This window comes from Acanthaster planci, linkage group LG16 (assembly GCF_054643075.1).
Source record: "Acanthaster planci isolate LZ-2023a linkage group LG16, COTS_SCS, whole genome shotgun sequence".
NCBI classification, from domain to species: domain Eukaryota; kingdom Metazoa; phylum Echinodermata; class Asteroidea; order Valvatida; family Acanthasteridae; genus Acanthaster; species Acanthaster planci.
Window position 1 is genome coordinate 1,247,589 of NC_141792.1, and position 26,166 is coordinate 1,273,754.

The 26,166-nt window shown below is 44.0% G+C and overlaps 3 protein-coding genes across 4 annotated transcripts; 2 read left to right on the forward strand and 1 right to left on the reverse strand.

Moving 5' to 3' along the window:
• Window positions 1–65: 65 nt before the first annotated feature.
• Window positions 66–15,073, forward strand: LOC110976476 (uncharacterized). Of its 2 annotated transcripts, XM_087147164.1 has the most exons (9): window positions 66–2,231; window positions 3,026–4,020; window positions 4,475–4,623; window positions 4,817–4,919; window positions 5,496–5,695; window positions 5,954–6,197; window positions 7,338–7,436; window positions 8,978–9,069; window positions 9,302–15,073. In XM_087147164.1, the coding sequence occupies exons 2-9, from the start codon at window positions 3,168–3,170 to the stop codon at window positions 9,410–9,412; spliced, it is 1,851 nt and encodes a 616-aa protein (XP_087003290.1). In that variant the 5' UTR covers window positions 66–2,231; window positions 3,026–3,167; the 3' UTR covers window positions 9,413–15,073. The 2 variants fall into 2 exon arrangements, with proteins under 2 accessions (XP_087003290.1, XP_087003291.1); XM_087147165.1 differs by lacking the exon at window positions 8,978–9,069 and having other exon boundaries at window positions 9,302–9,401.
• A 2,745-nt stretch (window positions 15,074–17,818) lies between these two features.
• Window positions 17,819–23,272, forward strand: LOC147796383 (echinolectin 1-like). The gene is made up of 6 exons (XM_087147166.1): window positions 17,819–17,939; window positions 19,667–19,795; window positions 20,261–20,440; window positions 20,838–20,983; window positions 21,454–21,769; window positions 22,041–23,272. Exons 2-6 carry the CDS (start codon window positions 19,687–19,689, stop codon window positions 22,247–22,249), a joined length of 960 nt encoding a protein of 319 aa, XP_087003292.1. The 5' UTR covers window positions 17,819–17,939; window positions 19,667–19,686; the 3' UTR covers window positions 22,250–23,272.
• On the reverse strand, window positions 23,065–26,058 carry LOC110976539 (protein D2-like). Its single transcript, XM_022229895.2, has 4 exons — window positions 25,659–26,058; window positions 25,293–25,391; window positions 24,622–24,670; window positions 23,065–24,213 (listed from the first exon to the last, which is right to left on the reverse strand). The coding sequence occupies exons 1-4, from the start codon at window positions 25,893–25,895 to the stop codon at window positions 23,939–23,941; spliced, it is 660 nt and encodes a 219-aa protein (XP_022085587.2). The 5' UTR covers window positions 25,896–26,058; the 3' UTR covers window positions 23,065–23,938.
• Between the last annotated feature and the right edge of the window lie 108 nt (window positions 26,059–26,166).

Sequence of the window (26,166 nt, forward strand, 5' to 3'; positions counted from 1 at the left end):
ATCTGCCTTGAGCAGAAGCACCCCCTCATCGGTTGAAAATAGCCATACCGGGAGGGAGTGCGACTGCAACGCTTGCGTTTTATAGTCGTTCGTGAACCAGCGATGCGCAGTTACTACCAAAGGAGCCTGCGTTGCTAGGACCTCTCTTGGTCCAGTTTGGACCAGTAGAATAACGCAGTAGAGAAAATGAAATCCAGTGATGCAGCCTCAAAATCAAGTTTATTGAAGACCTTTTGGTCTATCGATAATGAGTTTTTAACTGTTTTCAAACAGGTTTTAATAGCCTCTATTTCGCCGAAGAATTTTGACCATAATAATAGAAAATAATATAATAAAAATAGAATTGTAGAATAGAATAAATAGGATCGTGGCATCTTCGCCATTTTCGTCAGGGGCCTTTGTCACTAATTTGATTTGATTTTTTTGTTTTTGATTTACTCACTATTTCCACAAAATATCCTTACAAAAAAATAAATTAAAGAAAAGCAAACTCAACGATTCCCAATAAGTGGAAATAGTAGGGATATCGCAAAAAAGTTATAGTAACTATTTTTCATTGCAGTCCCAGTTGGTGAGAAAAATTAATCTGAGTATAAGCACATTAAAAAAAATCCATCCAAAAATTGTAAAAGCCACCAAAAATACAACAAATCAACATACACTATCATGATAACATTGCTCTGCCAAAACCCCTGAAAATTGCGTTAAGTTTAACATAGCCACAACTTGTTCAAATAGTCAGAAATATTATGTTTATCCCCGTCTTTTAAACAGATAACACATGTAGTTGGTAGCAACAAGATACAACTTAGATGGTAGCAATTGACAAGGCCAGGATACACACTAAGAAGACAAGAGTGACCAACTTGCCTATCTGAGAAAATTCCAGGGTCATTTTGTTTTTCAAAAGAGATTGGCCGAGAGTCTGTTTATAATCCGTCCCACTCAACTGTCCGACCTTGTCTTCATTTTTTTCCTTATTCACCCTCGTGTAGCTAATGAATGGCTAATGAGAACTATTCGCCCAGGTGGTCTTTCGGGAAATTATTTCTGGAAAATCTTAATGGGGGAGATAATTAGCTTTGTGTATTGAGCAAGGTTGCTATATACCCGGTTGAAAAAACATAGGGTCATCATCATTCCATTCTACGGCATACACAATTGGATTGTTAGAAATAACATACCTGTCTCTTGTAATGAAAGTTTGAAGTGGATTTTCCCCCGAATGTCAGATTACAGATTTTGGATGTCGGACTTTGTAGTTTTAGCTCAAGATTTACGGCATAACGCGTCATGCATGTACATCACAGCGCATGACGCGCGGAAACGATGCTGATTGGCTGTTTGACATGGTAGACCAACGCTGACGGCTTTACAAGGCGTTGGTTTAGAGTCAGGCACATCGATGGTATCTTTACGTCATACGTAACGCTGCTACAAACTTTGTCGGAATGTCCATTTAATGCTCCTTTTTAAGTCGGACTGCCACCCCTCACAACAAAAGTTTCCTTCCAAAAATCACCAGCACACTTGGCTGAAAACTTAATTTGTCAAGTAGAGCGTGTCGAAGGTCACGCACCTTTTGAATAGATGAGTGAAGGGACCTTTTCAGTAGATTTCTTATTCTTATGTGTTGCTTGACTTTGGCCTGTGCACTGTCATGCGCATTATGATTAGGGCCTATTGCGTGTGTATTCTTCAAGGTCCAAGTTCTTATGTCACACCTACGCCCGTGTGTGGCGAACTTTGTGGCAAGTCCTGTTATCGTGCTGTGTAATTTTTTTTCTCGAAAAAATGGCCTTTTGGCTGAAATGACCTTAGCTGGGAGCCAGTGTCTTATAATGAGTCCCCCGCTGCACCTGAGCACAGGGTGGGGGAAGTGTCCCGTATCCACGTGTCTCGATCGGTTCAGAACACGTGTCAGCTGTGAGAACGCCGCCTAATGGACCCTAAAGAACGTCACATTTGTATCTGCTGTGCTATTGGTAATCCAGGAGGATTGTCCTGATGTGATGAGCTTCCTGCCTTGTCGCCATGGCGACAGATAGGGCTATAAGAGCCGCAGTTTGGCTTTGTCTGGGAAGACACTGGCGTCGGCACGGGCCCCGCGCGGGATTGCCGGTTGTTTGCGCCGAAGTTCGGCAAACCAAAACGGCTCGAAGTCTACCGTCGTGTGAGGAATCGAAATCCCGTTTCGCGAGTCGCGGACTGCGCTGTGATCATTCAGTTTGGTGAGTTTCTCTTGCTTTTCTTCATCACGTCTGTTCCGGTCCCACAAATAATCACCCATATTAACTTCTCTTTGTTGGCGCGTGAGTAGCCAGCCAGGGTGATTATTATTACCAATCCAGTAGACAGGGTAAAGATGGGTGTCGAGAGATATTAACAATTCGGCCAATCAATGTAAAATCAAATACTGGAATGTGGAGAAGGGGGAGAATATCAAACCATGTATCTATTTTCGAGTTTACTTTCATGGTGGAGAAAATACATCCTTTGCAAAGCGCTTCTTTGTGTATTCAAACCGACGTCCCACTTCACCCGAACAATAAGTTTGGTGAGTGTTTTTTAAAGAGATGTTGAATTACCTACCTTAACTTTTCTCTCTGATGAAATTGATTCTAAACCGTATCCTTGTGAATAGTGTGGTGTCTAGCGGTGTGAAAATTAATTTGAGGAGGAACACTTGATTAACCAAAACGACAAACACGCTTTTCAGGGACACAGGTTTGCCAATTACAAAGGACAGGTGGTTTGGGTCCACAAATAGGGAAAGGCCTCGTTGGCATACCTCAAGTAAAGGCTATAATTATTAGTTACAGATACACAGTTCGATGTTTTGTCTGTACTTGGGAGGGATGCAGGTGGCCAAGTGGTTAAGGTTTGTGACTGCTGACCAGAGGGTCGGGGGTTCGAATCCAGCTGCCGGCACTAGTTTATGACCTCGGGTAAGCTACTTCCACCCTTGCTTGCCCCAAAGAGCATGGGTCCAAAAGTTTTCAACCATTTCCGATTTTCCCCACAGGTATTGATTTACTCACTGAGATTTAAGTTCGCCGAGGCGTCGATAAATTGGCTTTAGTGTTCCCAGATACACAAGCGGATCGGCCGGGAGGTGAAGTTGTTTTACTTCCCGATATTTGGTACTCGTTCTGTGTGGATCCGGGATGGATATCTCCCGGAGCCAAAACTCCCCCAATAGCCACTCGTCCTTCCAGATCTCTAACCAGATCGGTGTGGGCCGCTGCAACCTGAGTCCTGTCTCCCCCTGGGGCAAGCGCCTACAGATGCTCAAGATGCTTCTCTTCCCCCTCATGCCAGCCGTCTGTCTCTTCGCGTTGACAGCCGTCAATGTCCAGCAGGCCGTGACTGCTCGCCAGGAGCTACAAGATTTCAACCGAATCTTCAAGCAGTCGGTGGCCCTGGGCTCCATCATGCACGCCATCGAGATCGAGCAGTCGCTTGCCACGCTCTTCACCCGCTACGACGACATCAGCCGGGTGAGCTTGGACTCCAGCTACGCCGACACCGACGTGGCGGTGCGCAACCTCCCTTACTGGCCTGAAGAGACGCGCTTCACATCCAGCGCCCAGTTTCTGGCGTTCTTGAACGACTTGCGGTCCCAGAGCAGACAGAAAAACACCAGCGTCTTCGAACTCCTGCGGATCTACTCCAGCGTGAACCGGGCCTTCATGCCTCTGCTGACTGACACCATCCTGCAGACCAACCACGAGAGGCTGTGGAAGAACCTGATGTCCTTTGCCTTCATCATACGCGCCCAGGAGCGCACGGGGGCCATGTCCGCCTACGGGGCTGAGTTCTACCTTCTCGGCGGGTTACAGAGTGTAAACTACCTGTCGTTTGTCCGCAACAGGGAATTGAGCGTCATCCACTTGAACACGTGCCTGAACTATGTACCTTCAACGAGAGATGTATACGACGAAGGCTTGGAAGCAAGAAACATACAGCTGAGCAAAATCGAGATCATGAAGGACGAAATTTACAGCAATCACACAACAGGTACATTTCCATTTTTTGACCCTACGAGCCGTGGACCTTTAAGGGAGGAACGACGACTAAAACGAGGGTAGCTCGCTCGAGGTTTTCCCAGAGGTACCTCACGACACCATTGTCAAGCCTCGAAAAACCTCCACGCAAAACTCAAGTTATGTACCTTCTGGTTTCTGGCGTATTCCTCCTAAGTGTATTTTACGATTGTTGAACTAGTCGTAGCATGGGTGTCACCAGGATTTTCCGGGGGGGGGGCATTTTAATGGGGGTGGGATAAAGCACTCATCAGCAACGAGCTGATAAACCAATTAACGGTGGAAAGTGGTCAACTTTTTTAAAAACAAAGAGATGATATTCACCCCCTTTCGTCTAATTTCTGTTAATTTACCTATGCTGGTAGATAAACAGCCATTTTGTTTACACGGCCTGTATATATTTCCTCTTTTTTTAACTTTCTTGCCAGCAACGAGTGAGAATGCTTCCCTGCAAAGAGCCACCCACTGGCTGGGGAACACCACGGGCCAGTTGAAGGTGATGAGGAATGTTGGACTGTACTTGGAAAGCATGGTCAGCGATCGCATTAGCCTCGAAATCGTCGCCAAAAACGAGGAGGTAAAACAGGTTGTTTCTTAATGACGATCATGTGGGCCCAAACAGTGCCGAGGTTTAAGGAAATGAAACTGCGGGAAAAATTGCAACAATTTTTGAAAGCTGCAGTGGGAAAGAAATGTACACCTATTACATGGATGTCCTGCAGAGAGAAGAGACGTAAATATTCAAGATTCTTCACTTTCTTCTTGTCTAGATTGCTGTTGCAGCTGCGCTCTTTGGTGTGGTCTGTCTGGTGGTGCCCGTCATTCTTGTGATGGTGTCCAAGTCGACTAAATCAATACAGACCTACGCATCAAGTAAAAAAACGGGTGTTTCACTGTAGTGTGCCTCCAAGAGTTTGCAACGCGTTGGCCAATCACAGTGCGTTTGGAAAGGGTCGACAGATTTCGCGCGTTGTGATTGGCCCACGTGTCGCAAACTTTTTGAAGCGCACTGTTGCGAATCGCCCGTATTAAAATTACTGTTACCTTCCATACGACAAGGTGATTATAACCACACCCATTGACAATAATGGAGAATGCGCGCACATGTTAAATCCAAATGGATTGTAAACTGTCACTCTGCCAATCGAAGAGAGTTTTTTTTAAATAAGAGCGTTACGTAAAGTTGCTCAAGTGGCAGTCAGTCTGAAACTTCAAAAGTCTTGTACGCAGACAACAAGAAGTCCTTAGTTGTTTGTTAAAAAAATAGAATTGTTCAAGAGCACAGTTTCATTCATGTACAGCCCATAGTTCTTTTTTCAAGAAAAGAAAAACAAATTACCCGTTGCAACGCTCAAAAGATAACTATGGTACGGTAGAACCAAGGAGCTGAACAAAGTCGGGCGGTACATTTTTGGAGAATTGCTTTTGATGTGTTCTTTTTTCGTGAAGAATTGACGGAAAAGACAATGGAGCTAAACACGGAGAAAAAACGGAGCGATTCCTTGCTTTATCGGATGCTGCCGCGTCCCGTTGCCAAGCAACTGAGGAGCGGGGAGGACGTCAATGCCGAGTCCTTTGAGCGGGTCAGTATTTTCTTCAGTGACATCGTCGACTTCACCGAGATATCAGCCAAGAGTACGCCCATGCAGGTTGGTTCTAACGACACGACACATTGTTTGCAGTTGGTATGACACTTAATAATTGTGAAAATCAATAAACAGGCATCAGTCTTTAATTATTATACGTGTTAAGCAGATATCAAACGGGCACCAGTCATAGGAGATATTGGCATGGCATTTTGGCTGGTAAACGTTTTCGTGCTAAGCAAATTTTCCTGTGCCTATCCAAATTCTCGAGTCAGCTGTACGGGGTATCTTACGCAGGTCACCACTTTTCCCTGTACATAGGTGGTGGTTTTCCTCAACTCTCTCTACCAACTCTTCGATGAGCGCATCGAGACGTACGACGTGTACAAGGTTGAGACCATCGGCGACGCCTACATGGTCGTCAGCGGCCTGCCCATGCGTAACGGCAACCGCCACGCCGGCGAGGTGGCCAGCTTGGCTCTGGACCTGATGGACCGGGCAGCTGAGTTCAGGATCCCGCACCTGCCGTCTGACCGACTCAGGCTGCGAGTCGGACTCCACACCGGTAAGGTTTGGACGAAGTGCAAGCGACGGTGCTAGTTTAATATAGGCCAACGTCACATGAGCAATGCATGGTTTGGACCATCCAGTCGACCATTTAGAACCAGGCCCAGGCAGGGGCGTGGTCGCACGCCAATCAGTGGGAACCATTCACATGAAAACAATTGTACGAGATGTCACTGACCATTTACGCCGCGAGGGTTGCTTCGAACTGCTTAATGTGAGTGACGCTGACATTTTACAGAGTAGTTCAATAAGCATTTGCGAGTTAAATTTATGAATAAAATCTGGTACACCGAGTTATCTGATTGCACATAATTATGACGATTTGAATTCCTCAGACTAAAGACACTTGCTATACCTCGTGTATACCCAGCAAGAAATGAGACCGAGGGGCGCCCCCCCCAACATGTCCAATCCCTATACACATTCCAGACTATTGTTACTTAACACATCCCCCCCAAGATGACTGAAAGGAATTCCCCAGATTCCTGCGAGACAATGACCAACACAAAGCAGGGGGGTTCTCTCCGTCTCATACCTTGCTGCATATGTCCTCGTGATTCGGGGCAAGCTTTTGCATAGCGACCAGCATCTCTGGAATGGAGTGGTTCCTTTGTGCCCTTTTTATCCATTGAGAACAGTGTATTGTTGCAAGGCGTCTCTTATGTAACTAAGCAAAAGCTTGCCCCGAATCACGAGGTATAGCAACAGTGGTTGTAGTATGGAGAATTCAAGTTGTTATGTTCACGTGAATTTAAAGAACTCAGTGTACCAGATTTGGGTCGAAGTTAACTCGCAAAAGGATTATTAGGGCGATTCAAGTGTGACTGCATTGTGCATTGTTATTAAAAACAAGCTTTTGGTGATTGAACTGTAGTCCCCTCGGATTCATGTACGAGATGACATACCAGTAAACCTCGGCCAATGTCCTATTAAAGGCAAAAGCGGGCTTTAGGGATAGGCCTACGGCTGCGTCTTTTGCCCATGTTAGCCCATGTATTTGCAACTGGTGAGGGCTTAGACCTAGCCCTAGACATAGCATCGAGACGCAGCTTCCTTTTTTCCAATTTTGTCGTTTAATTAAGAAGGCCTGTCACCGTGGGGTGTGACGTTTTGACCCTTTGTTCCTTTGCTAAACCAGGACCATGTGTCGCTGGAGTGGTGGGCTCAAAAATGCCGAGGTATTGTCTGTTTGGGGACACCGTCAACACCGCTTCAAGAATGGAGTCGCATGGTGAACGTAAGTTCTTATGCTTTTGGTCGTATGCTGTGGTTGATTTGGGTTTTGTGTGTAGAATAACGCGACTGAAGCCTTTTGCCTCGCTGTACAATATTAAGGGCATTTTGAATTAGTGTCTTTTTGGTTTTTCGATTTTGGAAATCGGCATATCCTTGAACAGAAGTCTGGTGTTCCGAGAAAAAATGCTACATCCATTTCAGTACCACAGTTTGCAAGAATTTCTGGTAATTTTGATGTCTGAAGTGTTTGTCTCTTGTTCGTTGGTTTTTTCCAGTGAAATTCATCCCTGACTTAGGGTTAAACACGTTATTAATAAGCCGCTGAAATGAACAGCGCCCTCCCGATATGACATCGCAGCAAAAGCGCCTTCAATTGCCAGGAAAAGCCCAGACATTTTTAGATTTTTCACAAGCTGCGCTTTACTTTGTAGAGAGGAATACTCGGAGGTTGAGTTCGGGCGGCCTGTTCTTGACACGGGTTTCTTGTTCTCGCGCTCGAACGGCGGGAACACGACTCAAGAACACTGTTCCCGGAACAGGATCATGCACAACCTCCTCGTCAGGGTTTACAGGAACACACAGAAAAGCTCGTGAATTTTTTTATTTTTGAACAGCCGCCCAAAAAAAAGCAAAATGACCTACGAAGTCAGAAATATGGGAAGTTTTGCAAAATTAACAAATTATTTTCCAAAACACAGAAATTAATGTTGGTTTTAAATAGAAACACCAATAGGTCAGTTATCCAGAACTTAACCCTGGAAGGACGTACATGGACGCCGCCATGTTACTTGCCACTACCTGCGATAACCAGTTGTACCTTCGCGGCGTTCGAGCGGTCGACCCACGAACAACAAAATGAGCTGTTCGTGAACATACGAAAACAAGCTTCCCAAAGGGCCTGTCAAATAGGTTCATCTCTTTAGGAGTAGAATGTCGCGCAAGATAACGTTACAAGTAAAATTCCTCATATTGCCGGCAGTTAAAAAGACAGTCACTTCAAACAGTGTGCAGTCAGTGTTAAAGTGCCACATAATTAATTTGCGTTGCGGGAAAAATCGGAAGTAAGTCCCAAATCCATTTAGGTTCCTTTTTACTACAAAGCGGGAAACATCGAATGGCACACTCCCGGTTAAAACTCGGGGGGCTGGGTTATATCCACCATAATCCCAGACTTACGCCCCTTGGGACTTTGAAACCTTACACAAAACCATGATCAAGCCTTGCCCCAGAGCACTGACCTTAGTCCCAGCATTAGAAATCCCGACCATTAATATTCTGACCATCACTAATAACTTAACCCCATAGAGTACCGAAGTGAATACGTAACACGCACTTGTAATATGTATAACGGGCAATTAGCCAGAGAACCAGCGCGTGAATCAACACGCCCATGTATACTCCATTCGTTTGCGGAGCATTTCCTAGTTCAAAATGACGTCACACTTCGGGCGTCACAAAGAACCACCAATTTACCGTTGCACCAGTATTCTGTAATTTCACTCATTACTAACACGTTCTACCACTCCACGATACACATTACAGCGATGAAGATTCACGTGAGTGCTGAGTGCCACAAGATTCTGACGGTCCTTGGTGGTTTCACGGTACAAACCCGCGGTGTCGTCGATATAAAGGTACAGCCATTTCTTGGGTTGGACACGTGCAAGGTCATTCGGGAACAGAAACGCGCACGCGCAAGGTCTGCCCTATCAGTGCGGCCACAGGCCGTCTGGCACGCGTGCGTTATTCTCGAATGACCTGGCCTTTTCGCCAAGATAGGGTTTCGCTGGTTGCATGTCGATTTTGGTTTATTGTCTCGACGCTGTACATGCATCTCCCAAGTTTGATGGATTTGTTTCTCCACAGGGTAAAGGGATAATGGAGACATATTGGTTGACTGGGCTCAAGGCCGGACACAGCACCAACGAGAACCAACCGCTTAGCCTGGGCGTCCCGAGCACTCAGAGCTTCGGCTAGACCTCGTCGACAAACTCCGACACTACCGTGTGTCGACGCATGTACCGAGAACGTTGTGAGAGAAAATCTTTATGTGCTATAAATTGCGTCGTTTTTCATTGCTGTTGTTCAATCCTGAATGGTTTCGTGCCCTTTGTTTTGATTCGCTGCTGACGCCATGAGAATCTATTTTTAGCCGTTGCCATGGATAAATCTCGCCGCATGCGTGCATGAAAGGCCGACACCTTTTGGACATTTTCGTTCGGTCCGACAATCGAATACCTGTAAAGGATTCCTCGTCTAGACATGTATAACCAGAAACAAAGCCTAGCTTTAAAAAATCGGTCTCTGGCCTGCCCAAGGTTGTACCTTAATTATCTTAATTTATCCCCCGTCTCAACGACAGATCATCGGGGACAACAACGCCCAAAGACAAATGCATAACGCACACCTGTGATTTTCATTTTGATCTTGCACTTGGTGTTTTGTGTTTGCTGTACTATCACAACTATTAATCCACCTCACTTAATTTCTTCAAACTACTAGAACACAATACATGTAGTTCATTCTGTAACTTAATGACTCCCAAACAGGTTCAAAAGATTATTGTAATGATGTCGTACAAAGATGGAAAAAGAAAGGCGAAATCTTCCATAGTGGAAAATGATAATTTCAGACCTTTGTTGGTTAGACTCTGAGGAACAAAATCGCTAACTAAATACACTACTCAAAGAAAGTTAAGGACCACTTCTTCTTAACTTGTATTTTTTTTTTCAAGAGATGCACGCAAGAGACATTATGCAACAACTGAAACCAACCACATGTGAAATTGATTACAGAGTGTTTGAGGTCATTCAGGACAGATATTGGGGCATTTCAGCAGTAAAATATCTCATATGAAAAGGGAAGCACAAAATAAAAGTCCTGAACTTTTTTGAGTACTATATTTTTCAATATTATTATATCAATGTTAGTGCTAAGCCAGCTTCATGTTGAACGCAGGTGTATCTGGGCGTGTTTGCATTATTAACTTGAGGGAAAAAACACTGCCGCACGGGCAAAAATCATTACAGCGTGCCAACAGGACTACGTTAAATGAACTGTTCATTTCCTGCTCTAGAGGGACAAAGGTATTGAAGACTTTTGAACGCACCGTATTTAATTACTGGTATATTTTTCATGGATGTATGACTAAATTTTCCGATCTCTGTTTTTTTTTATTAAGGCCAGTTCATACTTGTAACTTAATTGGCATGAAAGCGAAAACGAACCCGATGCTGTGACTTTCGATGATATTTTCGCGCTGCCATTGTGCAAAACATACTTCAACTCAAACGGCGTTTTGGTGACTTGGCATTGTGAATGTTTCATCGCTTTCTACCTCTATGGTCTGGGATCGATTCCCAGCTCGGTCCACAGGTGGATTAGATTTTCAGTCCCAACACCTTATTCCATGGGTTTCACCCTGAATATTCCTCTAGGGTTTTCTTCCCACCTCTAAAACTCTCTACGGTTCCCTTCAGGCTTTTGAGCTACAGTGCCCGGGCTGCTTTTTCAGAAAGACTGAAAAATAATATTTCCCTTCGCCGAAAGCACGAACCAGTCTCCCCGCGTACATATTCGCAGTTGTCACTTTTCTCGACAATTTCCGGCACAGGAGATGATAGTTTCAGTGGTTTGCCTACTTGAACGTAAGCCTGAATCATGATTACCCGGTGCTATTTTGCTGCTTCATTGGCGTGCAGCTTGTGTGTAAGGACTGAATAATCCCTTACATTCATCTGATAGTTACTTACCTCTAATTCACCAGCGGTCGTTGACTGAAGCTTCACGAGCGAGTCGCCGTCAATTTAATAACCAAACTTTACAAACTCTTATCTTTATTGGCATAGATCTGCAGAGTATGTTAATGTGAGCCTGTGCACTCGTGTGTTATTGTTATCTTTTATTTACGTCACATGCGTTCTTGTGTAAGAAAACGAAAAGAAAATTGTCCCCGGTTCTGTGAAAACAACTTTCGTTGTATCAGCACTTGTTTGCATGCTGAGTTTGTTTGAAAAGAAGGAACGGCGTATGTTGATTAGTGCAGAAAACGTTCCGTTTCCCCGTCTTCAGTAGAAACGTCTGTTATGCGAATATGCTTTGAACTATTTTATTCTAGAAAGCATGGCAAGTACTTATTTGCAATTACAGAAGGTAAATATCAATTTGATTTAGGCCTAATTATGATGTCCTCTGCAGTCTGAACCCCGATTGGCTAAGTTCAGAGACAGAATGAATCATGCTGAAAACAGACAATTTCTCACTCGGATTTAACCACACGTAGTTAATGTTACGGTCGAAAAACAGTTGCTTTTTCTTGTCAGGATTTTGTTGGATTTTAGCTAATCCTTTGGTCCATACGTTATGCCGCAGGTGTAGTCGTAATCACAAATGGACGGACCCTCTGGTCATTAAGTTGATGGTTACGATCAAGGAAAGTAGTCAGCCCGGCGCCCGTGATCAGTAGACCGCTGTATCTTAGCAATTACACTGATTGCACTTTTGTGGACAACCACAGGCTGCGAGGACGAGACTATCATGGGTTATTACGCAGAGAACCTGTTTTCATGCGATGATCTGCTACATATTTCGTCCTCGGGTACAGGTGTGATAATAATAATGGGTGACGTGGCTCGGTTGTTTGGCGGGAGTTAATTCGCAGATAAAATTGGCGGTTCTGAAGAGGTCACGACCTCTCGACTAATGATGATATCCACACACTTTGACGCATCGAGTTTGCAACCAAACGACCCGCTTGATGGCACAATACATTGTGCCCTCAAGTCGGGTATAACAAAAACCCGCTGCTTCCAGCCAGATTAAGCTTCTTTCGAGTCTGGATTTTCGACCAAAAAAACTTGAGTACTTAATTTAATTCAAAGTATAGACCCATGTTGACTTAAGGATAGAAATTATCTGCAGTTCTTGACAAACTTTTTTTCTATTGACACAAGGCCACTGATTCACGGTCCAACGTGCGATTCCAATGGGTAACTGTCGTTTTGGCGAGCATCGAAATACGGGTGATTCACATTAGTGCGCCTCCGCGAGTTTGTCCAATCACAGTGCGCGAAATCTGTGGATCCAATGCGCGTTTAGAAAGGGTCCACAGATTTCGCACTGTGATTGCTCAACGCGTGGTATACTTTTGGAGGCGCTCTGTTGTGAATCGCCCATATTGTTCTGATCATATTAAAATAGTTTTTGCGCCTTTTGGACACATCTGATCCAAACCATTTTTTTTTAATCACTGGTAATAAAAACAACTTGTAAAACTGGTTATTTTGGAGATGAACTTTTAGGCCCAATATGTACTTATCGCAGCTTTACCTGAGAAATTCTACATTTGTGTCATTTGTGCGAAAAAAGTGACCATATTAGCTGGTTGATGCTTAGCGCAAAAGCGAACACAAATGCGAATTTGTGACGGCAGTTTGAACATTCGCCCTACGACTTTGCAGAAATTGAACACATTTCAACTCGGGCGAAATGTTGCTGCAAATCTTTCGTGACGTCAAATTCGCTTCACTTCCACATTGAACAGGGCTGGGGGGAGGGTATACGGGCGAAATTCTCTAATCCCCCATCCATATTGCCGTTAAACCAAGCCCTCTCCTGTGACACCAGTACTACACCTTCGTGTGTGCCAACGAGCGACCTCCCCTCCCCCAATATTTGTTTGTATTTTGATGTTACACTTGCCATGCGTGTGGTTGTGAGACAATAAAAGGAACTCTGATAACTGTCTGTGCTTGTGGCTTCGCATTGACTCTCATGTTTTTAGATTTAATTGTCCTCATACAGACCGAGGACGAGCAATGTCCTCGAAAATAAGCTCATGACACTGTGGTGACTGTGGGGTCGTAGCCCTTATCCACGTTATTGGAAACCAGCGATCTTTTCCAGAATCATCACACTTTCGTGAATCATTGAGAATGAAAGTAGACTTGTGCAAGTCTAGTCTAGTGTTTGAGTCTGTGGGCACCAAATTGTGGAAAAGGCTGTTAACAAAAATCCGGATAAATGTGGAATCAACATCTCATAATGGACTGGTGAATGACTTGCAGCCTCATCTTTACCTTGCAGGTTTTTAGGAAAGGAAAATCGATGTTGTTTTTCTTTTTTGAGATGGTGCGACCTGATTTGTCTGTTAGGTTCCTCGAACTTTTTGGCATGTCGGTCGCTGGTTAAGATGCGGTTTGTACCTCTGGTTCATTGGGACCAAACACAAGCCAAATTTCCGGCACCAGTTTCAGTTTGATTGGAGGCGTCATTGTTTCCATTGTTAGGAACCTGAAATCCACGACCCACCCTGTTGCCTCCAGAATTGAACGTAGCCTTGATTCCAGCAGTCGAAGTTGTTTCATTCACATAGGCACGACGTGATTTGGTGTAATTCATCATCCTTCTCGTTCAATTTTAAGGGAGACTGTTTGGTGCTGTTAAACCTGCTGCGAACAGTGGCGTGGCCGGGGAGCACGTGCCCCCCCCTTCCCGGTGCCCCCAGGTCCCCCCCCCCTTAAAAAGGATGAATGGATATTGAACAAGGCTAACAAAAGCTTGCCCCCCAAAAACAGACCACTGAAAGCTGGTGCCCCGCATAAAATGCTTGTGCATCCCCAGTAAAATCCTACTTACGCCACTGCAGCGAATTCGTTTGGTTACTATGACATATGTTCAGATTTACGGCCATCTCAAGCAGAGAACCGCTATGAACCACATTTCCTCCAAATGAAGCCGTCGCTAACTAGGCACACTGTCCTGTCAGTTCAAAGATCCCGTGAGCGTCAATGTTAGTAAATTTCATTTGACACGAACTTTGAAAACATACCCCTATTGTGACAGGCTGGCGTGAACAGTCGTTGAAGTTTTTCCCAGGCATTTTCAACATGACCTAGACGATTTGAACTTCTGTCCCTGATAAAAAAACTGGGTTATCTCAGGAGCTGATTATCGCACTGCCCCTAAGAGAAACAAGCCATCACAAATCCATGAATGTCATGACCAAAGATGTTTGCCACACACGTCGCGGGTAAGAGTCATACTTAATATGAATGCTGCAGAACATTCCCTTGAAAATTATTTTGGGTTAGTCGGTCATTCAGACATGCGCCTGTGAGAATTCTCTTCTCCTTGAGCTAACTCGTACGTACGACTTGTATGTCGTATGTACGACTTATAAGTTGTACGTACGAGTTATGATTTATATCTCATACGTACAACTTATATCTGTACGTACGACTTATATCTCGTCTGTACGGTTTATACGTCGTACATATGAGTTATATTATCCACACGTCGTACGTACGAGTCATGATTCATAAGTCGTAAGTACGACGTATAAGTTGTACGTACGACATACAAGTCGTAAGTACGAGTTAGCTTAAGGAGAAAAGAAAAGACAATTTTCACTGTGTCCCTAATACAGCTTCGTAGAGAATTAACTCCGAGGTTCAACCTCCATGCCAGTTCACTATAGGTATACACTCTTCTGTTCACAGGCAGCCGATGCTCTAACATCATTATCCTCTTGAGTTGAAGGGGGCCCTCACCGGCGAAAGAAAGATAGACCGGCACGTGGTTTTTCGCATGCGTTCGGGGAGCACGCAAAGACCTTATAGATTCCAGATTAAATTCGTTGCGCGTTCCGCGGTGAGTTCGTACCGAAGGACTGTCAATTTTATTAAAACACGCCCTCTTTTGTTCCCGCTCGGAGTGGATAGACCTATTTTCAAAAACAAGATGGCCGACACATGAATACAGTCTATTCGCCTCAGTCCAGTATTTTCTTTTTAAATGCCAAGGAGAATTTTGAAAGATCACTTGTTGCTTGGAAGCAGAGGTCCCCAAAGTGATTATAAAAGATTCTCCGTTTCGTTTAATGCAGAGCTATTTCCGAGAATGTCTTTCATTTCACTCCTGATTTACGACCAAGATGTTAATTAGATCACAATTGATAATAATATTTGGATTGAAATGGAAGGAAAAAATCACGCAATCCAAACCACAACAACGAAACTGCTTTAGGCAAAGACGAAAAGTTAAGATGTTTAAGTATCAGATAACATTGAAAAGCGACAACGAAGTAGACAAGAGGATAAGCGTGAACTGAAGCTACAACATGAACTACCGATGGTATGAAGTATTCCAAAATACGCAGAATAAAATTGATAAACAGCCAGTATTGGGACACATGGGGGAGTGGGCTCAGTGAATTCGGTCAGTTAGAACACTGACCGTCAGAAGTTTTTTTGCTTCTGTAAATTCTGAAAGGGGGTGGGACACACGAGGGGCACAGACCTTGAGCGAGGGGGGCCCGTGCTGACAAGGTCACAAAATGCGAGACTGTGGTACTTTGTTTATGCTTTCGGGGCATAAACAAGCGACAGCACTTGGCCGGTTTGATCATCGAATTCACCTGCGCGTCCCACTTTTCTCTGCATTACTGGATAAAGACTCCCATTATCATCACAATATACATTGTTTAATTGTGGCCTGTCAGTGTGTCGGAAGAAAAGGGCATTGCAGTGACTAATATTAATTTCAGCAAACACTTCGTACCAACTGAAAAGGGATGGGGGTGAACAAAATGGCTCGTCTAAACTCAAGGAGGGCCTACTATAGAATTCCTCACATTAACTAAAACAAGAGTAACTTTTTGAGTGGCCTTTCTTGGGAAAATCCCGAGTGGAAATAAGTCTAATACTAGTACGAACAAGAAGCGACACTTGCGAATGAGCGCCGCGGTATTTGACCCAGTTCCAGGTGAATGACCTGGAGACAGCGCTCTAAATCCCGCCCCTTCAAAGGTGCGACAGGTGACCAGCTTTAACAATAGCCAAGTTACTTTCAAAATAGGGACATTTCCTGGTGTTTACGCGTATTGGCGTTTCAAAGTTTTCTCTTCTTAGTGTTTCAGGTTTATTTCCATTCCAAATATAAGTTAAATAATATAGAACTTTTTCACCCACTTGACTGGATTGCGCTAAATGTAAGCAATACCTCCACGTGTGAACCGTTGATCAGCCTTAAGGGTTTCTTCGGAATCACAAACAGTTTAAGGATAGTTTTATAAGTAGTTTTCCACGCAAGAATGCCGTATTGAAGATGAGGCAAACATAAGGTATTATACATCCAAAAAAGAATACGAGAAGGGAGAAAGGGGCTGAGTTTCCTGAGAACACCAAGATTTCGAGAAATAAGTGCACTTCGGAACTTTCTGGCAATGAAGTTTCCATGTTAACTTATCATCAGTAATGACACCCAAAAAATGTACAGGAATTCACACTTTCCATAAGATTATCTTTAAAACGAATCCTGATTTCTTTTGTCTATGTTTCGGTTGGTAAAAACCATCGAGTGAGTTTTCTTCAAATTCAAGGTTACTTTGTTCTCACGAACCACTCAAAAACATTATTTAACTCCCTGTCTATCAGATCATCAGACGTTTTTACCACTGTTGAATATATTTGTGTCATCTGCAAATAATATAAACTTGAGAAGTTTTCTGGAGTTACACGTATCATGAATGTAGATAAGAAATAAAACGGGCCCTCGAAGTGAGCCTTGAGGTACACCACAGGTGATTAATTTGTCATTGGACCTTTTATTTTGCAAGATTACATAGCCTAGTGCTTCCTATTCTTGAGATTTTTGAGTCTTTAAACCATTCCAGTGCGGTAACTATGACACCATGTAGCTTTAGAGATAAGAATATCATGCTGAAAAAAAATCACCCAATCGGCCTCGGCTTCTTTGATAATGGAGTGGAAAAAATATTCTTTCAGGAAATTAAATAGTAAGGCTAATGTGATCCTTTGTTGAAAAAAAAAACACAATAGATTTGAAAGTTTGTGACACCTCCGAGGACTAGCCTTTGCCATCAGAGGTATATGTGACGAGTCACCGTGTATCTGGCGGTGTTCCCGGGCCGTGTGGAAGGCAATAATTGCCCGGACACCGCTCCGGAAACGAAGCTGATGATGAGCAACTGCCACACGGGGACGAAAACTAGCCCGTGGTCCCAAGACTCCCGTCCAAGGCCATGACATATTTCGGTTGTGAACGTCCCTTTCAAAATGAAAAAAAAAAGCTTTTAAGCTTACCTTGTTTCGGGCCATTTTTTTCTTTGAGAAAATTGGTCAGAACTATTACTCATCAATCAGTATTTTAAAAAAATGGGTAAGAAATTCCACGTCGCCTCTGGCAAAAACGATTGATATACGAATATAAGGTTGTGACAATAAATACATTTAAACTTACATAAGTTAAAGAGCTTCCTGTCTGTCCATGCGCAGTACGCATGCCACGCCTCCAAACTCGTGATCTGGAAGCATGGCAGCTCAAGGCTCACATGCAGCTGTCAATTAAAGCAGCGTCGTTCCGCCCCCTGGTAATCGACTGCGCTCAGGGTCTAAAGCTGAATTTCTACCAGTGAACACGTTATTACCTGTTTGCTACTGTGGAAGAGAGAAACAGCGATCTGGAAACGATTACTCGTCAAGAGGTAAGTCCCTTCTTCTATATTTTCTTATATTTAGCTGTAAAGATACTCTCAACTGTCACAGTTTGTGTATTACGTTTATTATTCTTTGTCGCATTCTCTTCCCTTTTTCGTACGGGACCGAAATTGTTCTCCGTGTACGTGTCTGCTTTCAAAACCAAGGTCTAATTGCATGCCTATAAATATATATTAATTTTATTTAAATATTTTATATAATAATTCATTCCCCTGATCTGTCAAAACAGTGAAATGCCCTCTTTGGGGTTTCATTTCTTTTTACCCTCTTCCATACTTGAAATTTGACTGGCCATTCCCGCCAGATGAGGGCGTTTTATAGGTGACGTCACACCCGGATACTCTCAGATTGTGAGCCTAAAAGATGTAGTTCATTGACAAACTTATCTGTACAAAAGGTTCTGACTTCCCGAGTCCACATCAGAAAACGGAAGAAAAACAAAAACTGTATCACCCTACGGCAGGAATCTCGAAATTATTCCAACTTTTAATGCCGAACAGCCATAAGATGACGTCACTTCGTATTTCGTGAATGTGGAACTTTGTATTACCGTGAAAGAAAAGGCATGGCAACGCGCCAAAATTAGCAGTTTCAAGCAAATGGTGTACAAAACACGTAGCTTACATTTTAAATACTGCTGTTTGGAAGGTCTATTACGTTGACGACGAAAATGACTTTGTCTGCATCAGAGTTATGTGATTTCTGCAAAGAGTAATTCAGGCTTTGGCTGGCATCTTTAAAATCTAATATTTATTTATTTACTCACCCAGATTCCTCACCATTTAAAGTTACAACAAAAGTTATCATTATTTACTACATTGGCGGCTCAAAAGCAAACACCGCGAGGCTCATGCTTCAGAAAAATATCCCCCACTGTGAAAAACTGTTTGGATAAAAAGGCCGATAAACATCTGACCATGTAGTTAGGCTAAGTTCCCTTGGATAGCTTTCTTCACGATAGCCTATTTCATTTCCCGCGCTCCAATAACCTAAGATGACTTTGCCATGTACGTGACTGAAGTCACATTACGACACTGATAATGTGGTAACATGGTCGAGTTTCTGTGCAGATAGTTTGGTTTCGACTAGCCGTTCTGAACCAGATTAAAAGCGGTCGATGGCTACATAATGTACATGTACAAAATGATATCATGGATAATGCTAACTCCCAAAATGTTTCTAACTCCCACAAGCTCAGTATACAAAATTTCTTAGAGTAAACAATAAAAAACATTAGCATTAACTTAAATACGGTTAGTAATTTTGAAAGGCCCAAAATACAAAAGCTGAAGTAATACCCATCATCTCATTGGTGGGCTGTCAATCACGTGTCATGAATTATTCATCCTAACGCACGGCGTGCAACAATGCGCAGATTTCGTCTCGAGGAATAAACCATTCATCTTTCTAGTGTTGTATCAGAGTCCATCAAAAATCCCTGAATAAGGCCAGTCATGAGTAACTGGGTGAACAATGAGAAAGGAATGCTTTTGTCAAAGCTCAATTGAAAAGCTTGTGAATTGGCTTAAGACTGAAGACTTGTGATAGACCTATATTATCTTGCAGGGACTGGCGATGGACCCGAATGCACTAATTAACACGGTTTCTGCTTTGGAAAACGTTTAATGAATTATGTTGTTAATGCAAATTCGTACAATAATTCAGTTTCAAGTATTGAAGCCAGATCTTTATTTTAAGGTAGATTTTGAAATAGGTATTGGCCGCATACAGACGATGGAAAACTTCGGACAAGTGTTGAAACTCGTCGTCATAGCAACCCTCTCGGTCGCCTGGACAACAGCGCAAGACACTCCGTGTACTTGCGACTATGCGCAGTATGAAGGTACTTGCAATTTGCCGAGAAGTTGATGAGATTTCAGCTTAACCCCCGAATTGTAACAAGAGTTCCACCGATCTCTCTATTTAGTGTAGTGCACGTCTTGAAAAAAATTCCTGAAAACAGTTGGGGTTTCCAGACAACAGTAATTTGAGGCTCTATCTCTAATGAATGTGTAAAAAGTCGTATGATTTTGAGTGGCCAATAACTGGCACAGTACTAATTATATACTCATCCAGAATTTACTTTGAAAAAGCACTTGATCCTTGCATGTTGCTTTGTTTCCAACAATGTAGCCTATACTCACGAGTTACGTACCAGATAATCAAAAGAACTTTAAAAACTGTCCTTTATTTTCGTAAGCCCTCATATTTTTACAGGCTCAAGCCCTCGAAATATTATTTTCGGGCTTGATAATTAAGTCATGCCATCACACGGTAACGATGAGGATCTATTTTCTTCATGGTGCAGGGCTGGAGAGCCGCATCACGACCTTAGAGACCCTGACATCCAGCCTTCATGACACCGTATTTAGGGTCAGGCAAGACAACAACAAGATGAAGAAGCTGACTGTAGCCTCACTGAACATAGCCCTGACTCCTGAGGAGAACCAGTGTCAACACGTGGAAGAACTCGTTAACATCATCGGAGGTAGGCCCGCCATTTGCTTGTGCCCCAGAATAGGAACTTCGCCACAATAGAGGTGGTCGTTTGGTTTCTGGCAGTGCCTAAAATGAACTGACTTCGGCGAAGAATAGCACACGTCTATGGCTACGGGCTGTAACCGCCGGCTAAATCAGTAGTGTCAGGTATGCATGACGTATTCCCAGTCAAAGCCGCAACTTTCGGCTGAACTACCGTCTTTCGCTCATCTCCACTGCCCTTAGAGGGCGCGGCGCTGAGAAGGTTAAACTCTCATTGGGCGACAATGACGATGAAAAGTGGCATGGGCTGGCCAACACTAGCCTGACTCTTCTTTGCCGGAGGGGGCGCTTCTGTTTACTGATACAGGCATGGTGACCTTTTCCTTTTTCCCCCCTTGGAGCAGGACTTTCATTCTACGTGGGGCTGGGCCCCAATTCCTGCGAGCTGATGGGCACGGCGCTCTACCCTGCCGTGGCCTGCAGTCAGCTGCATGAAGCCTGCCGGAAACCTAGCGGAAGTTACTTCGTCCGAAGCACAGTCTTCACAGAGGTAGGCTGTTTAACCCTCCGGGACTTCGTCTCAACGCTAAAAGTCGATCACAGTCCGTTTCGTAACATTTCCCTCATCGTCACAGCATTTTTTTTTGGGGGGGGGCTCTTTGGAGGCCTACTATGAGGGTAGAGAGCAATGTATTAAATTGCCATTAGATATTTGATGCATTTTAAAGATACAATTTTTGATCCTATGGGGATAATTATCAGACACGATGAGTTAAGACTAGAACAGATTAGCAGAGATTGTGAAATAAAACATGATTATAGGACAGTCTACAGAAGGTTTTACACGACTAAAGCAAAAGACACTTGGCCAAGTGTGATCAGCGACAGTAACGTTTGTCAAGATCTGGTCGATTCGGCCCGGTACCCAGGATATGATTAATTTTTGTGTAGAGGTTTCCATGAAAATGGGCAAGCGATTCACAGAAGGTTGCTGACCAAACTTGGCCCTGTCGATCGCAGGTATACTGTGAGATGGACGAGTTCGGCGGCGGCTGGACTCGCTTCGGCCGGGGCGGCATGGAGTCCGCCTGGAACTACCAGGACGAGAACGAGAGGGAGGTCACCCTGACCGTCATCTCCCCGCGGGACGTCAAGCTGATCCAGGACCTGCGCTTCAACACCTTCCGGGTCTCCACCGACGTGACGTTCCGCATGCAGGCCGATGATTCCACTAGCCCATCCACCGTGTACACGCGGACCTTGCCTTGGCTGGAGGAGAAGCCGTTTACCATCGGTTACGGACGCGACCAGACACGCTTGGAGCTTACCGATGAAGGTGGGTGACCAATTGTAATGATGCCTCACCTTAACTTGTCCGATTCTGCCGCTTTATCCAGTCCGTAATTGTGACGTCACTTCATGAAATCAATCTTTCCACTGCACTATAAATATCTATTTACTCAATTGTAATCTTTGGGGGTTCTAACCTTTTCGGTGTACTTGAAGATGGAATCTGTCATAAATCTTTACATCTACTACCGATGAAAGATCATCGGTCTGGTTTCAGCCCTAAACCGACCCCGCCTTGCCCGTCTCTTCTCTGTCAGGAGACCGACTCAACTGTTTCGCCGGCGGCTCTAGCCGATGCGGTGAGGACGGACTACCGCGGACTGATGAGCCGTCCGCGCGGGTAGCGTTCACCTCCGTCTACTTCGGTCCACGAGCCGAAGACCGCGGGGCCCAGGCGTACCAGTCCCAGTGGTCTCGCAATCGTTTCACCTGGTCGGGTTCCTTCTATTACCTATTGGCCAAGTAAACACCAAGCCGTCCGGGTGATCCTGTGGTCGTAGGCCCGTGGCGTTCCATGTGGCTTCCAGGCCATGTTGTATTAATGACCGTGTAATGAGCTTATTGCATGCATAATCGATCTGTACGTAAATCTCACCCGAAGGGTACGTCATGAATCGATCTTTAATGACCAAAAAGGTATTACCGTAGAGACTTTAATGCGGTCCTTAAAATTGTTCCTTTGTATCGTACAAATTTATTTTCCCTCTTTATTGAACTGCAATTTTAAAGATGTTTAGTCAGCTGTGGTGTTATCTTAATACAAATTTTTCATTGTTGTGTCAAGGATGACAAAGATGGTGCTTTACCGGGCATCTAAACACCGAGCACTCACAAGTCTCCTTCCACATAGGTTCGGCGACATATTTTTCCCACTATAGCATTTACTGTATGAAATAACTGGGGACGTTTGAGACGCTTGGTGGCGGCAAACATACCGGTCCCACGTGACCAGTTGGTATGTGAATTTTTTTTAACACAACGCGGTATTCGGTAAGCGCTAGCGCTATACATTTGTGGCTCTGTAGGATTGTTCTAAAGAGAAGTGAAGTCTGAAATTTCAACAGGAGAAAGCTTCCACGAGGCGTGAAAACTAGTCTCCGCTCAAGACTGGCAATAAACAATAATTTCCCACAGAAAAGTATACAAGGTGTAACCCGAGACTTGTAATAAAAACCACGCCTCCGATATTGTTTGAGCAGGCGCACATAACCTGAAACCACACGTGACGCAACAGAAAAGGGTCAGTTTATTTTCAGCCACCAAGAATTTCATATTTTTCCCTTTCCTCTTTCTCTCGCTTTTTCTTTTTGCAAATCTTGTTTATTATATTCTAATCAACGTTATAACGTGTAGTAATGGCGGCTACTACCTCAGCACACATTTATAAGTGAATATTATTAAAACTAAATCTTTGTTTCTGTTTCCTTATAATGCTCATAACTTTTAACGATTGCTTAAAAATATTACAATAAAACATGTTATTGAAATAGTTTGGATTGCTTGCTTGTCGAACGTTATGGAAGTTAATTTGTTGAGGGTCCCCCGTCAGTATCTACTTTGAGCAGAAGCACCCCCTCATCGGTTGAAAAGAGCAGTGTTAGTCGGGAGTTTTCCTTTTCGCTGGTAATTACACGCCCGTCACGCATGCATTTCATAGTCGTTTCTGAACCAGAGAAGTGCACTGAGTCCCAACCAAAGGAGCCTTCATTGCTGGGAAAATTGCGCCTTCTCTTGGTCCAGCTCGAGGTGCATAGAGTCAAAGTTTTGATGTGTAGAAACCAACATGAATGTGCCTAGTGCGTGCCTCTGCTGCATTATTACTAGCCTACAGAACGTGCAACTTACCCACAGGTTGTTGGACAAAGTCTTTCCTGGTGACATCTTAATCGACATCAACTTTCGCTTTTGCATACTCAATCGACGTAATCAAAGTCGATTTTATCTACATTGTGTAATCACATTGGCTCAGCTCAAAGTTTGTCGATGTCCAGCCAACAGAGGACTTTCTGTAAACTAGGTGGCTGATACGAAATGGCCGCCAATATGTATAAACAAAAGAAATCAAGGCTGTTATTTTACTGTCTGCTTAACCTATGTTAGACTCAAGACACAGTGCTTTCATGGTCCGCGACAAGACTCGACCCCAGTACACAGACTAAAATAATTGTAGGACTGCATAAACTGCCAACATGGCCATGACGCAGCGATCTGTACCCAAGATGGCCGCCCCTCCGGACCCATCTGCCCTCTGGGTCCTGAACTGGTACCCGGCCATCGGTTCGTCCAGACCGTGGTCTGACTGGAAGGCAGCAACGTCGAAGTCAAGCCTGCTGCCGGGTGGGATGACGGCTAAAGGTCCCGGCTGGGAAAACGTAAAGAACTGGTAGCGATGGAAGCCGGTTCCCTCGAGCGGGCCTGGCGATATGTACCCTATGAATAATGGGGGGAATCATAAATATTCAAAATCATAAAACGAAAACAGTCGGCCCTCAGAACGTTGGTTGGTTGGAACTAAGTACATGTATACAAATAATAAATGACGTAGTCAAACTAAACGCCAATGAAGTCAATGGCCGTGTCCGAAACGGGCGTCCAGAGATACGGCTAGGTCTATTGTCGGCGCGTCTCCACGCATTTCTATTGGAGCGAGGACCTAGACTTGGCTCTAGACAAGAGATTCGGGTGCAGCCATAGACTTCTTCAAGAATTAGATGATGACGTCAGCAGTTCAAAGGTCAGCATTGATAGGAGAAAGTGAACATCTGTAAATGGTCAGATTGAAATGAAGTAAAGTCGTTTTCTTGGCTCTGTATATTTTTTTGGTTCACTTTATCTTACCCATGACTTCAGTTCCATTGGCGTATTGACCCACACGGAGCTCATCGCCCTGTTAACGTAGAAGACAGAAGTTTGAAACCAGTTGTTTCGCCAATAGTCATCTGAGTCCAATGATTCAAGCCCGGATGGGCATCTTCAAGAGTCGTAAAGACCTGAGTAAGGTCCATGAGCGAAGCATCGTTACTGTTGATTCTCGACTTTAGAAAGTTCACACCCTTTCCGAAGACAGTATGTCAAATTAATCGACACTAACTGTTTAAAACAGGTCGACGTAATCGAATTCGATGTCTTTTCTCTCTGCCGATGTCACACTGTACAGAGCACTCGCCGCGACAAAAAGGACCCAACATCATTATCCAGAAACGCTGACTGACCGATGTATGTGCCAAAGAAACAAACAGTGACAAACAAACAACCCAACAAATTCACAGACACTCGTAGTTAATAGTACATTACACCTAACCTTTGACTGGCATCCAAATTCTACTCATCAAATAATCTTAATTGCTTAGAAATTATCTCTGTCTACTGTCGAGTGGTCTTGTGCTTAGACTCATGTTTTGGAATATCGTATACCGTCCTTAAGGCGATTTCTTTCCGCATAAGATGTCTTTTCAACCCTGTCCTCGAACACCAGCGTCGATTAAAAAAAGCCTGTCCCCTGCACTTACTCCAATATTTGTGATGAGCCAGTGTATAACGTAAGCACGCCATGGGTTGCTGGCTGAAGGCGCATCCGGGTCAACCATCATTAGCGTGTAATTCAAATTCTGGCAGGAAGAAATGAAGAATAAAATGCACACCTTACTTTTTTGTCTGATACCCAAGTTAATTTCTGGACTATTTTTACACCAAAGACAAAACTGGTTTCTTGCCATATTTTTTTCACTTGTTTTTCAGGTCGATTAACATTGTTCGATAAAAATACTCTGCTAAATTTATAAAATCACTGAATGGAGGAAATTATAACAGTCCAGATTTTTTTGGGTTGGGTCGGGCCACATTCAAGACCATTTAGGATTAATAGTCGCTCATACCGGATTCGCTCCCTGGTACGCCACAGTGCTGGGCGGCTTTTCATCACTGACCAAGCTCAGCTCCACCGCATCACCGCATTCCATGGAGAGCGACGGGTAGCTTACAGCCAGCACTGCGCTCAGAGCGCACGGGTCCTCCGTGGCAGGAATGGGAGGCGCGCCCGTCTGACCTCGGCACGGGCCCACCGCGAAGATCGCAGCCATCACAGCGGACAGGAGAGTTCTTGTTACTTCCATTGCCTCCAGTGTTGTCAAAATACGGCTTAGGACTACAGCCACAACTTTAGTAAATATCAAAAAAGTCAAAATAAAATATTTGACTATTGACAATAGAGTGACCCGAATCGAGATAAAGTCATTCAATATAAAGGTCCAAAGAGTGCGTGACAGATCCCGAAGGTTTGAAACAACCTATAACAACATCAAAACTGTTCAACGGAGTTTTTCTTTTTATTTTGCCTAGAGATTTTGCGTCCGTTTACACAGTTGGGCCGATAACAAAAAAAAA